The 15,116-nt window shown below is 38.5% G+C and overlaps 1 protein-coding gene across 1 annotated transcript; it reads right to left on the bottom strand.

Moving 5' to 3' along the window:
• Positions 1 to 495: 495 nt before the first annotated feature.
• LOC114489648 (zinc finger protein 420-like) lies at positions 496 to 12,813 on the bottom strand. Its single transcript, XM_028503542.1, has 6 exons — positions 12,748 to 12,813; positions 9,953 to 10,079; positions 9,513 to 9,608; positions 4,245 to 4,318; positions 3,006 to 3,198; positions 496 to 2,807 (listed from the first exon to the last, which is right to left on the bottom strand). The coding sequence occupies exons 1-6, from the start codon at positions 12,811 to 12,813 to the stop codon at positions 496 to 498; spliced, it is 2,868 nt and encodes a 955-aa protein (XP_028359343.1).
• Positions 12,814 to 15,116: the final 2,303 nt, after the last annotated feature.

Below are 15,116 nucleotides of genomic sequence, written 5' to 3'. Positions count from 1 at the left end.
ATTTCATATGCCACATAAGTGAATGTTGAAAAAAGGCTTCAATTTGGTGAGTATGGTTTCATTATAGGCTAAAATCTTTCCATAATTTCTATGTTTCTACAGTTTTTCTCCAGATGAATATGTCCCAATCTGGGTAATGCAGCTCTGATCACTAAAAGACTTGTTTATATACACTGTTTTTATATGCTTTCTTTCCACTATGAGTGATCTGATGTCATAAAATGTTGCCACAGAGTCCACCTTTATAAGCCTTGTGTCCAGTATGAATTCTCTAATGATAAGTAAGGATTGGACGTGGCTAAAAGCTTTATGCCATTATGCACTTTTAAAAGGCATCACTGTAGTATAAATATACTTTATGATGAATGAACAAAAAGGACTGGTTAAAGTTTTTGTCACATTAGGTGTATTAGTAAGGCATTTCATCTGTGTCTATTGTTTGAGGTTAAGTAAGGTTTGAGGACTATAAAATGCTTTATTACATAATCAACACTTTCAGGGTTTCTCTCCTATATGCAGTTTCTGATGCTGAGAAAGCTTACAGGACTGGTGAAAGATTTTACCACATATTTTACATACATAAACCTTCTCATGGGAATGACCTCTCTGATGTAGAATAAGGGTTGAGGAGCATGTAAAGGCTTTGCCACAATGTGCACATGTATAAGGCTTCTCTCCAGTATGAATTTTCTGATGATTAGTAAGTGTTTTCAGGTGTCTAAAGGCTTTTTCACATTGTGTACATTCATAGGGCTTCTCTCCAGTATGAATTTTCTGATGCTGAGTAAGTGTTCCCTGCCATCTAAAGGTTTTCCCACATTGTGTGCATTCATAGGGTTTCTCTCCAGTATGAATTTTCTGATGTTGAGTCAGGTGTGCAGTCTGGCTAAAGGCTTTCCCACATTGTGTAGATCCATAGGGCTTCTCTCCAGTATGAATTTTCTGATGATTAGTAAGTGTTTTCAGGTGTCTAAAGGCTTTTTCACATTGTGTACATTCATAGGGCTTCTCACCAGTATGAATTTTCTGATGCTGAGTAAGTGTTCCCTGATGTCTAAAGGTTTTCCCACATTGTGTACATTCATAGGGCTTCTCACCAGTATGAATTTTCTGATGTTGAGTAAGTGTTATCCGCTGCCTAAAGGCTTTCCCACATTGTGTACATTCATAGGGTTTCTCTCCAGTATGAATTTTCTGATGTTGAGTCAGGTGTGCAGTCTGGCTAAAGGTTTTGCCACATTGTGTACATTCATAGGGCTTCTCTCCAGTATGAATTTTCTGATGTTGAGTAAGTGTTATCCGCTGCCTAAAGGCTTTCCCACATTGTGTACATTCATAGGGTTTCTCTCCAGTATGAATTTTCTGATGTTGAGTCAGGTGTGCAGTCTGGCTAAAGGTTTTGCCACATTGTGTACATTCATAGGGCTTCTCTCCAGTATGAATTTTCTGATGTTGAGTAAGTGTTCCCTGGTGTCTAAAGGCTTTCCCACATTGTGTACATTCATAGGGTTTCTCTCCAGTATGAATTTTCTGATGTTGAGTCAGGTGTGCAGTCTGGCTAAAGGTTTTGCCACATTGTGTACATTCATAGGGCTTCTCCCCAGTATGAATTTTCTGATGCTGAGTAAGTGTTCCCTGCCATCTAAAGGTTTTCCCACATTGTGTGCATTCATAGGGTTTCTCTCCAGTATGGATTTTCTGATGTTGAGTCAGGTGTGCAGTCTGGCTAAAGGTTTTGCCACATTGTGTACATTCATAGGGCTTCTCCCCAGTATGAATTTTCTGATGCTGAGTAAGTGTTCCCTGCCATCTAAAGGTTTTCCCACATTGTGTGCATTCATAGGGTTTCTCTCCAGTATGGATTTTCTGATGTTGAGTCAGGTGTGCAGTCTGGCTAAAGGTTTTGCCACATTGTGTACATTCATAGGGCTTCTCTCCAGTATGAATTTTCTGATGCTGAGTAAGTGTTCCCTGCCATCTAAAGGTTTTCCCACATTGTGTACATCCATAGGGCTTCTCTCCAGTATGAATTTTCTGATGATTAGTAAGTGTTTTCAGGTGTCTAAAGGCTTTTTCACATTGTGTACATTCATAGGGCTTCTCACCAGTATGAATTTTCTGATGTTGAGTAAGCGTTATCCGCTGCCTAAAGGCTTTCCCACATTGTGTACATTCATAGGGTTTCTCTCCAGTATGAAGTTTCTGATGTTGAGTCAGGTGTGCAGTCCGGCTAAAGGTTTTGTCACATTGTGTGCATTGATAAGGCTTCTCTCCAATATGCATTTTCTGATGTTGAGTAAGGCTTGAGGAGTGTGTAAATTCTTTCCTACAGTGTGCACATTTATAAGGCTTCTTTCCAGTTTGAATTATTTGGTGGCAAGTAAGGTTTGAAGACTGTGTAAATGCTTTGTCATATTGTATACATTGATAAGGTTTCCCTGCAGTATGAAATCTCTGATGACACGTAAAGGTTGAGGAGCACCTAAAGGCTTTTCCACATTCTCTACACTCATAATGCTTTTCTCCAGTAAGAATTCTGTGATCTTGTGCAAGACTACCGGACTCCAGAAAGGCATTGTCTCTTTCACTACATTCAAATTTTTTCTTTCCTTTATGATTTTTTTGATATTCATTGAAATCTGAAGACTGGCTAAAAGCTTTACCACATTGTCTATATTTACCAGGGCCGTATCCAGTGTGAAATCTGTGCTGATGTGTAAGGTTTGAGGTAATCCTAAATGCATTGCCACATTCTTTGCATATATCAGCCTTTTTTGCAGGGTAATTTTTTTTATGTTGATTTACACCTGAAAAACAATGACATGCTTTACCACAGTCTTTACACTTGTGTTCTTCTCTGGTACCTATTTTGTTAAGTGTATTTACCTTAGGTATTTGATTGAAGACTCTCATGCATTGTAAATATTTGAAACCTTTCTCTCCGACAGCAATATTTGTTTCTGCAGTGCTACTTGAAGATTCCTTTAAACATGTGATACATTTACCTTCCTTTATTTCCAGTTTCACAATATGAAAATCCTGATGAGTATTGTGATTTAACATTTGGTCAAATACTTTACCACCTTCATCATGGATATCTGGAAGCTGAGTCTTCTGATGTACTTTAGGATTTGACTTGTGGATAGTATTCTTCCGATTTGCATCGCATTGACTGGTTCTCTCTGAATCCCATGTACTCTAGTGAACATTGAACACAGAAAGGCCTTTTGTGACATCTGTAACTTCATTAAACCTGTGTGCTTATTCCTAAATAAGCATCCTGTGATCCCTATTAAACCATGTTGGTTGTATTAAAAATCACTCCCAAGTTCATTAAAATATTTTACAATTAAATAAAAAAAAACATTATTTCTAAAAGAAGCATATTTCCTTAGTAAAGGCATTATGGAATTTATCCCATTTAAGCTTTATGCATCCATTTTAAATGACCACATTATACAAATTATTGACTGAAAATTTCTTCTCACTCTGCCTTTTAAACAATCAAATGATTACTCACACAACAAATTTATAGTTTTCCTAGAGTTTGCCCATTGATTTTAAGACAGGAGTGTCATACTAATTTTCCCAGGGGCCACATCAGCCTCCAGGTTGCCTTCAGTGGGCCACATGTAATTTTAGGATCGGGTAAATGTAAACATTCCCTAAGTAGGGGCAAGGAGATGGAAACTGTGTCCGGTTATAAACTAGGTGCTGGGCTGGATAAAAGAATGTGGAGAGCAACCTTTGGCCTGGAGGTCCTGTGTTTGCCACTTGCTCTTTCCAAGAATACATACACTTAAAACCTAGCCCTGGCTGGTGGAGCTCAGTGGATTGAGCGCGGGCTGGGAACCGAAGTGTCCCAGGTTCGATTCCCAGACAGGGTGCATGCCTGGGTTGCAGGCCATAACCCCCAGCAACCACACATTGATGTTTCTCTCTCTCTCTCTATCTCTCTCCCTTCCCTCTCTAAAAATATAATAAAATTAAAAAAATCTTAAACAAATAAATTATTAAAAAAAAACTTATTTTCAGCCTTCTAATTTGGAAACACATTGATCTGCAAATGTAACTGATTTAAATGGTAAGTTTTCCCAATTTTGTAATATTTCTCAAATCTTTACATAACAAGGATTTTTCATGAATATTTTTCCAATTTATGTCTCTCCATTTAAAGATCTTTTTTTTTTAATTTTGTCACACACTCCTTTATCAGTATCAAAGGCACACCTCCCATATCTTACCAGTGTCGCTTCAAATAATAAATCTTCTCTTCCTGACATTTGCAAGAATTCCTGCTTATATACAGATGATACAGCTGAAATACACAGAATAAATGTTCACAAGTGAGAAACACAGGTCAATGTACATTGAACTTACAAAGCATTTTTAAACAAATCACAGTGTTGAGTACTTAAAAAAACTTTGCATGTTTGCAGCAAGACCAAGTATGGTACGAAGAGAAAATATCACATAGAAAAGGAACAACAGTTGCTTATACTCAGGAACCACAGAGCTCAAATTCCCTGGCACACAGTGGAAATAGGATAAGAAAACTCCACATTCCCAGTTCTTTTCTAGACATATAGAGGTGCAGTGTGTTCAATGATCTCACAGTTTTCAAGAATCTTCAAAATATGCGTTTCTGTTTGGCAGGACACACAGTGCTCACAGCATAACAGCACATGGTGAATACATTAAAGTGCACACTGAAACAGAATGGTGATACTTAAAATACCACAGAGACCTGTGGACTGAAGAACAATATCAAGCATAAAAAGATACCCTGGGCTTTGAGAAAGAAACTGACACTATATTAAACTTGCTCCTCACACAATCAAAAACAAACACACACCACTTGTGTTTACTGAAATTAGAGTTTAAACTCGGGGTGAATGTTATTTTCTCTTAACCTGTAGAAAGGAAGTTCATAAGCCTAGTTGTTTACAGTTATGAAATTCGACAAATATATTAAGGCAGGAAACAGAAAACCAATTCAAATCAGAAAATTAAAATATATCTACAAAAATTGGTACTAGTTCTATTGAAATGTAATACCTACAGGATAAAGAAGTGAAAATACCCACCTGAATATAGAAACATAGAAAAATATGACAACTACTTAATAGTAGCAAACCTGTAAATGGCTAAAATAAAAATCAAACCAGAGAAAATGTAAAAGTAAGCCAAACATAGAATCGGAAGCTGAAAAACAGAATATTCAAATTGAAAAATATATGAAAATATAGAATCACCATGCAGTTCCCTGTTTATGTCCTCAGCCAGATAAGAGGCCCAACAACCCAGGCATTTTCTTTTTCCCAGAAGTAAACCCGATACCTTAGCTTTAAGGGATGATGCTGCACAAACTGAGCCACTAGGTCCAGGACAAAGGCTAATAGCTCTTAATTCACTAAAAAAAAAAAATAAGAGCTTGTAGGACATTTTTTTTATTATAACACCCAAAGGAAATATAAACCAGAAAATGTAAACAAATAGCATTACACCAAACATAAAAACTCCTGCACATTTCAAACAACCAGTAGCATAAAATAACATCCTGTAGAAGGAAAAAACAATTCTGCAAAGTGTACCTGATAAGTGGTTAATATCCAGGTTATATGAAGGACTTTTAAAAAACATTATGATAAAACAAGTAACCCAATTTTTAAAATGAACAAACACATGACATTAACTAATTTATTAAAAATCAGGAATATACAGTGAGATCAGACAGATTCTATCATAAAGGTTCTTAGAGAAACTGAACCAATACATACAAAACATTATAAGTAGACCACTTTGTTATGACATGTGCCAAAGTAAACTTCAAGTGCATTAAAACCTAAATTTAAGACCTGAAACCATGAAAACACTAAAAGAAAGGACAGCTGACAAACTCTGTCATGACTCTTAAAACATATTCTTTTAGATATAACATGGAAGGTAGAGCAGACAGGAGAAAAAACTAAACAAGACTGCAATAACATAAGCTTTTGCAAAACAATGGAAATCATCAGGAAAACAAACCAATCTAGTGAATACTGGAAGATACTCACAAATAATGCTAAATATTCAAAGGATACAAGGAAGTTACACCACAACAAAAACAAACAAACAAACAAAAAACAACAACAATATGACGGAAAAACAGGGCACACTGGCTTGTGTCCTCAATGGATTGAGTGCTGGCACCTCTGAAACAAAGATTGCCATTTGGATTCTCAGTAAGGGCATATGCCTACAGTGGATTCGAGGTTCAGTTTTCATATTACACGTCTTTATACCTGCTAAACATACCTTGTTACACCAAAAAAAAATATCTCTCAACATGTCACCCTCAAGGGATGAGTCATGATGTGTTTATGGAAATTATGAAAAAACGGATTTGCAAATATACGTTCCATGTTACTGAACAATTACAAAAACTTAATTGTATGCACTGCATACATTTTTGTAAAGATTCTATTTACTTTTATAGAGGGGAAGGAAGAGAGAAAGAGAGGGAGAGAAACATCCATGTGTGGTTGCCTCTTGCGCACCCCCTACTGTGGTCATGGTTTGCAACCCAGGCATTTGCCCCAGACTGGAAATCCAACTACAGCCCTTTGGTTTGCAGGCTGGTGATCAACACACTGAGGCACGGAAGCTCAGGAGACCAGATAATTTTCAAGGCAAATTGTAAACCAACTTTGTTTCTCAAATTCATAGTATTAACATTTAAACTGATGTCTCAAATGAAGCTTTAAGAAAAAAAAAAAAAACAAGCATCATCTTAAGAGAAAAGAAGAACTCATGAGCTGATAAAAAAGTATATATTTGTAACCTGTGAGTGGTGTGGTTCATTGGACTGAGCCCCTGCTTTAGAACCAAAATGTCAGCAGTCTGATTCTTGGTCAGGGCACAGGCCTGGGTTGGACTTCAGATACCTATTTGGTGGTGTGAGAGAGGAAACTGATCAATGTGTTTTTTAGGCATTGATGTCTGTCTCCTTCTCTCCCTTACCCCTCTCTAGAAATAGATAAATAAAGTATTTTAAATACATATAGATAAAAAGATGGTGTCTAAAAGACTCTCAACATCGTATATGTTTTAGGAAATGGACATTAAAAGAAGGAAAATTGAAGAAAGTGCACATTCAAGCAACACGAAACTCCTCCTGGAAAGGTCAGAATCCAGAACACTGAGAAGAGCCTATGCTGCTGTGCATGTGGAGCAAACGGAGTGCTCATTCCTTACTGGTGAAAATACAAAATGCTACAGCCCCTTGGGAAGGGTTCACAATTCCTCACAGAAGTAAGCATATGCTTATTACATAATCCAAAAATGTGCTCTATAGTATTTTACCAAACAGCTAAAAATTTTATCTACACAAAAGCCTACATGGGAATATTTTTAGAAGTTTAATTCATACATTCCAAAAATTCAAATGAATGAAGATATATATGAACCGGTGACTAGAAAAGGAAACTGAAATACATACAATGAACTATTATTTAGCACAAAAAATGATATATCAAGGCATGAAAGAAATGTAAATTAATAAAATTAAGAGAATGTATTACTTCTCACCCTCTGCTCAGTTGGGTAGAGAATCATCTATATACACAAATGTCAGGGGTTATATGTCACCCCAAAATATTCAACTGAGGATTCGAAAGTGACTTTTGCATATATCTGTCAAAGGTAGCATTAAATACAAAAGCCTGATAGGTGGAAACAACCACCAGGTCAGTGGATAAATAAATTAAAAATTGTAGTATATTCAGTGCCAGCTGTTGTGGCTCAGTGGATGGAGTGCTGCCCTGTGAACAAAAGAGTTCCTGGTAGAATTTCAAGTCAGGGCTCATGCCAGGGTTTCGGGTCAGGTCCCCAAGAAGCGTTGCACTAGAAGCAAGTACACACCAGTGTTTCCCTCTCTATCTTTTTCTCTTCCCGTCTCTCTAGAAATGAATAAAATATGCTCACTCAGTGGCAATGGGAAAGCAAAAGGATATTTGCTTTCCACATCTTACTTTTGTTCAAGTACACTTGTCTCCATTTTCTCCATCACTCCCCCAACACAGCCATCCCTACTTTCCCACATGTCCCACATTGATCCTACCCTCCTTTAGTTTTTTCCTTCTGCCCTTCATACAACTTCCTGAAAATCCTTGCCCTCTGCCCCCAGTATCCCTTCCACCTCTCCTCTGGTTACTGTCAGTTTGTTATTTATGCCCATGTTTCTGGTTACATTTTGCTTGCTTGTTCATTTTGTTGACTATTATTTTTTTCTTATAGGTGAGATCCCATGGTATTTGTCTTTCACTGTCTGGCTTATTTCATTACCATAGTGTTCTCCCGATCCATCCATGCTGTCCCAAATGTTAGGAGATCCTTCTACCCTAAGAACCCTGACACTTCTATCCTAAAGAACCTATGTACACCAATGTTCATAGCAGCAGAATTTAAAATTGCCACATGCTGGAAGAAACTTAAGTGTCCATCAGGAAGTGAATGGATCAGCAAACTACAGTACAGGTGTACAAGCACAAGAATATTTTTCAGTGAAACAGAAAAGTAGATTTTGTCAGGTTGGAGAGGTGCATTGTCATACAAGAAAACCACAAGTTTAAACTCTGTAGGGGCTTGTTTGAATCTCCAAGAGGAATAAAAATATATGTGAGAAAACATGACACATGTCCCCTCTGGCTGGCGTAGCTCAGTGGATTGAGCACGGGCTGGGAACTAAAGTGTTCCAGGTTCGATTCCCAGCCAGGGTACATTCCTGGGTTGCAGGCCAGAACCCTCAGCAACTGCATATTGATGTTTCTCTCCCTCTCCCTCTCTCCCTCCCTCCCTCTCCCTCTCTCTCCCCCCCTCTCTCTCTCTCTCTCTCTCTCATCTCTATCTCTATCTCTATCTCCCTCCCTTCCCTCTCTAAAAATAAATAAATAAAATCTTAAAAAAAAAAAAGAAAACATGACACATGTCCCGAGGCTTCCTGGGATTTCTGTGATAAACTGCAGGATCTCAACCACTTCCTTCATGAACCTTGTTCTTGGCAAAAAAAAAAAAAAAAAAAAAAAAAAAAAGAGAGAGAGAGAGAGAGAGAGAAGAAGTCTTAGCATACAATTTCTCAACAACATGCACACATTATCTCAGGTCCCCAAAAGAATGCAAGAGGAGTCTGACCATGGTTGCCATCACAATAAAAAGATAGATTAATTGTATACACTGAACATCCATTTTAAAGATTGCATCTATTTATTTTCAGAGAGGGAGGGCTTTGGTGGAAACTGCTAGTAGGATGACAGAAGTCACTGGAGTCAAAACATAATTCTGAAAGCATATAGGAGCACAGAATACTGTTGGAGACCAGCTGGCTCTCTATGACAGAAACAGAAATAAGTCTCAGTTTTCAAAATTCTTTCCACTGAAGCACAGCTTCCAAAACCACACTGGAAGGTCTGGCTTCCTCTGAGACCTTTCTGTTACTCACTTGTGACATCTGCATCTGCACTCTCACCTACCTGGGGGTGTGGATATTGACTTTTTTCTGGAAACATCCCAGCTCTCCTGCATTTGTTCCAAAAATGTGACCAGGACTGGCTTTGAAACAACCAGACCTGTGTACAAAACAAATATTATTATAGTTTTAAAGATGCCCAATTTCCAATCCATGTTGTGCTCGGGTAAGAACACTTCAAGAAAAGTAAAATATTCTACAATGTCATTTTGCAAAATCCTGTTTCTTCAAACACCTTAATTGTTCTAACAATACATACAGTTTTCAATGGGTTTTTAAGGACCATAGTTCTTGAAGCCTTAATTTTCTACAGGAGATAACCTGCAAGTTCTCCCTTGTGATTATGAAGCTGAAAGTCTACCATACAAAGTCAAGTCCCCAAAAGATGCTGTATAAAGAAAATCCTGTGGGTGGAGCAGGCAATGTGAAGGAAGTCAGCCTCACCCAGGGAGACCAGGTTGCTGTAATTCTCCAACATCACATCTGAGTACAATTTCCGCTGAGCTGGGTCAAGACATCCCCACTCCTCCCAAGAGAAATCTACTGATACATCCTTGAAGGTCAAACATTCCTGGGAAAAAAAAAAGAGACTAATTTATATAGGAGACACAGCACAGTTCTCAGTGTCATGTAACATGAAAAATGATAGAAGTGGTTTTGAACTAGAAGATACCCTGCATCATTCAGGAAGGCCACTTTGACTCTCTAGCAATCTCTAATGCATTTTGTAAAATCAACAAGTGAATATAATATATGTCTACAAATCCACTGCAAAGACACTACCTTTCAGGAAAATCAAATTTAAAATAAAAACACACACACAGGCATATGGATTGTTGAGTATTGTATTTGTATCATTCAGATTCAGCTGTGTATACTTCTCAGCTACAAAAGGCATGGTGAGTTGAAAGTGTAAGTAACTTCTTTAGGTTTCATTCAGGCAACAAAAAATATAGTTTTGTTAAAATGCAGATTTTGATATAAGAGTTGTGGGTGAGGCTGTGTGTCCTTATTTTTCAGAAACTCACTTAAGTATGTTTGATTCATTATTGTGTTACAATTGCCACATTTTACTCCCCTTTCCCCTCTCCATCCTGGGAACCCTCTGCTCTACAATTGCCTGAATAAGTTCATGACCATGGGTCATACAAATAAGTTCTATGACTTCTCCATTTCTTATACTATTTTAAATTCCCCCTATTCTGTACCCACCGTTTATGCTTCTTCTTTCCTGTACCTTCTCCTCCATGCTCCTCTCTCCCACACCCTGCTCTTCACCTTTCATAGGATCTCCATTTCAGTGAATTTGTTTCTCTTCTCATTGGTTGCTTTGTGTGTGTTTCTTTTGGTTTTGGTTTATAGGTTCGATTGTTAATAGTGTGAATTTATTGTCACTTCACTATTCATATTTTTTACCATGTTTTTCTTTTCTTAGATTAAGTGTCTTGAGCATTTCATAGAAGGGCTTGGTGATGATGAACTCCTTTAACTTGACTTTATCTGGGAAGCACTTGATTTATCCTTCCATTTTAAATGATAGCTCTGCTGGTTAAATTAATCTTGGATGTAGGTGCCTTCCTCACATGACTTTGCATACTTGTTTCCAGCCCTTTATTGCCTACAAGGTTTCTTTTGACAAATCAGCTGCTAATGTCATGGGAATCCCTTTGTAGGTCATGGTGCTTTTGTGTTGCAGGGTTTAAGATTATATCCTTGTCTTTTGCTTTGTGTAATGGAATTGTCATCTGTCTTCATGTGTTCTTCCTTGAGTGCAACTTCTTTGGGACTCTAATGGCTTCCCTTACTTGCTTGCCTATTTCCTTCACCAGACATAGTAGGTTTCCCTTCATTATTTTTCAAATCAGTTTTTCATTTCATAGCTCCCTCTACCCCTTCTGGTACCCCTATGGTTAGAATGTTGGAAGGTTTAAAGTTGTCCCAGAGGCCATTCAGCCTCTCCTCATGTTCTCAATTATTGTTTCTCCCTCCTATTCTGGATGAATGTTTAAGACGGAAAACTACTTGAACAACAATTAAAATTTAAAAAAAAATACACACGCTGATAAAAAATGAAATACAACATAATAGTAGAAAAGTTAGAGCTAGTGTTTCTTAGTGTTTTATTTCTTTGAAAATGTTCCTGCATCATTTGTGGAGAGCTAGATCTTAACTATTGAACTGTATTAAACATGGATGTATAATATGATTCTTCTAAAATCACCTGAAAGTATGAAAAGTGATAATGTAGAGTGTGCCTGCAACCTGAGTGTGCAATATAACAAAAGTGTGCAGTAACACAGCCTCACTGACTACATCCTTCATGTCAAAAGCCAATGATGTCTATGAAATAAATGCAGGGCCTCCGTTTTTCAAAGCAAACAGAAGTTAAAAAGACAACAAACATGTACAGATGGCATGTGATAGTTTTTTCACATCCCTCTATAATTATCTGCTCGACTCTTGTTAATGATAAATGAAAATGCATTAACTCTACACTGAAGAGGGCATCTCATACAAGTGACTATCAGGTGGGTTTGAACACTGAATATTCACTGACTGAGGCATGCAGAAGGATATGTCCTTATGGGTGAAACACTGCTGGTGAAATTCATAAATAAGAAAGTCATTATATGAACAAAATCATAAGTAAACATTCCGTTTTTCAATGTCAATCCACAGGTGCCTCTCATATTCAGTAAACTATCTGTATATTTAAATAGCAAGACTTTCTTTTCAGTTGAGTGACAAAGTCTATTCTACTGACTTCTTTTTCAGAATATTCACAGTGATTGTCACTGTAAAATCTGCATTTTCTTATGTTTGATATACAGAGGTGATGATTCAGATATATGAACTTAACCATCAGTGTACCTCCTCCACCAATACCCTAGTCTCTGAGTCCATCCCAGTGAATATACTGCACACAACTGCCATCCAAGAATGACCTGGTCACAGAAGAGATGAGTTCAGTGTTTGAAGATTATTGGTTACAGGCAGGAATTCTTGACCTGGTGCAGCCAAGATAAAGAGAATGCACAGATGGCCCTAGGAAAAGGAGGAAATTACTATACATATACTATTGCCCTTGAGAATCATAAAAAAGAAACAGAAAGAAGTATATTAAACAAATTTCACTACCCAAGAACATGAAACAAAAGGAAGAAGGTTCACTGATTCTGAATCTAATCATAATAACAGGAATCAGAGTCACAACTTCTGACTCAGGACACATCTTTTACCTGAGAAGCTGCCATGTCCTCCTGGTGCTGATCCTCATAGTCGGGCTTCTTTTCTCTGGAGACCATATGCTGAGGGGTCAAGTTTGTATTTTGAGAATGTGTCTTCAAAGGGACAGACCTTTTATTTAATTACACCACCATCACTGGCAGAAGGAGGTGGGAATGCTGAATGACCCACCCTCTCCTCTCCTTTGTCAGGAGGAGGCAGGTCAATAAGCTGCCACAGGGACACCACACTGAGTTAGTTTTTCTGTCTTCATGTGCTCTCTCCTCCCACAGAGAACTACAAACTGCTCCAGCAGTAACAATGTGTGTTGCTCTCCTGAACCCCACACCCAACAGAGCAATTCATTATCTTTTCTGAAGAAAGCCTGTTCTCCCCTCCCACAGATGCATTCCAGAGTTCTCCTGCTCATCAGTGGGTTCACCTGAGCATGTCCTCGAGCACATCATTTAACAATGATCCCTCATGGGAGAAGTTCACTACCTGTGTGTGGGAGCACACTGATGATGTCACTTCTTAGATCTCCTCAGGCAATCTAAAAGCAACCCGAAGGGGCACAGTTTATCTGTAAAAAGTGTGCAGAGGCCTTTGGGATCAAGTTCCCACTTGGCATCCATAACTGCTTTGCTGCCCCTGCACTGGCTTTCACAACTCCTCTCCTCCAAACCACTCTCTCTATCTGAAGTGCATCTTATTACACTGGGAGGATATCAGAGGGAGCTTCAGCACATCTGCACCCTCAGAAGGAATTTGGTCTCCATAGGCTGTGAACAGTGAGGCACAGAGACTCTTTGCCCTACCTGACTTGTGACATTAAATGCTGAGGGGCGGTCCAGCGGCACAGGCAACATCTCTCAGCACCAAACCCTCAAAAGAAATGGGGGGAAACCTCCACTGGGAGGGCCTCAGTGATTCTGCAAAAATGGGCATCCCACCCAGTAGTGAACAGTTCAGTGTGTGGGGCCATCTCACCTCTATTATGGACTTACAGTTGTGAGAGGTTCAGCAGCACGTATCTCAAACACAGTAGCCACCATTGGGTTTAACTTGCAAAGAAATGTGATCTCAGAGGGTCAGTATGGAACTGGAAACTCCAAACCCATGAAGATTAGTAAGACGTCTCAGTTCTGTAACTACTTCCCATAGTCTCATAAGAGCGCATGCACACTTTATCAAAGTTCACGCAGGTGGGAGCTTGAGCAGAGCACTCCCATGATGGGCTGCATCTGAATACAGGCCTGGTGAAGAGGGAGACGTGCGGGGCAGAACTGTGCAGAGGTCCCTGTGTTGGGGCCTGGATTCCTGTCTACATATTTCTCCTTGGTCATATCTCTTTTCGTTTTTGGTAGCAACATACATATTTTAATGATTATTTTTAATACATTTTATTGATTATGCTGTTACATTTTTCCCATTTCTCCCGTTTATTCTTCTTCACCCTGTACACCCCCTCCCACCCACGTCCCACCCCACTTTAGTTAATGTCCCGGGGTCATACATATCATTTCTTCGGCTTCTACATTTCCTATGGTATTCTTAACCTCTCCTTGTTTATTTTCTACCTACCACCTATGCGACTTATTCTCTGTACCTTTTCCCCTCACTCCCCCTCCACTCCCCTGCTGATAACCCTCCATGCAATTTCCATTTTTGTGATTCTGTTCCTTTTCTAGTCACTTGTTTAGTTTCTTTTTGGGTTTGTTTTAGGTGTGGTTGTTAATGACTATGATTTTGTTTTCATTTTACTGTTTATAATTTTGATTTTTTTTTAGATAGACCTTTTAACATTTTATCTAATAAGGGCTTGGTGATGATGAACTACCTTAACTTGACCTTGTCTGGGAAGCACTTGATTTCTCCTTCCATTCTAAATGACAGCTTTGCTGCATAGAGTAATCTTGAATGTAGGGCTTTGCCTTTCATGATTTGGAATACTTGTTTCCAGCCCCTTCTTGCCTGCAAGTTCTCTTTGGACAAAACAGAGGACAGTCTTATCGGAACTCCTTTGTAGACAACTGTCTCCTTTTCTCTTGCTGCGTTTAAGATTCTCTCCTTATCTTTAATCTTGCCTAATGTAATTATGATGTGCCTTGGTGTGTTTCTCCTTGGATCTAACTTCTTTGGGGCTCTCTTATCTTCCTGAACTTCCTGGAAGTCTATTTTCTTTTCCAGATTTGGGATTTTCTCCTTCATTATTTGTCCAAATAAGTTGTCAGTTTCTTGCTCTTTCTCTTCTCCTTATGGTACCCATATGATTCCATGTTTGAACACTTAAAGATGTCTTGGAGGTTCCTAACCCTTTCTTCATTTTTTTTTGACTTCTTACTTCTTCTTGTTCTTCTCCCCCCGCCCCCCAAGATTGAAT

The sequence above is a fragment of the Phyllostomus discolor genome, chromosome 15, assembly GCF_004126475.2.
Source record: "Phyllostomus discolor isolate MPI-MPIP mPhyDis1 chromosome 15, mPhyDis1.pri.v3, whole genome shotgun sequence".
Lineage (NCBI taxonomy): Eukaryota > Metazoa > Chordata > Mammalia > Chiroptera > Phyllostomidae > Phyllostomus > Phyllostomus discolor.
The sequence above is the reverse complement of the archived record's forward strand: the minus strand, read 5'-3'. Positions and strand labels throughout refer to the sequence as shown.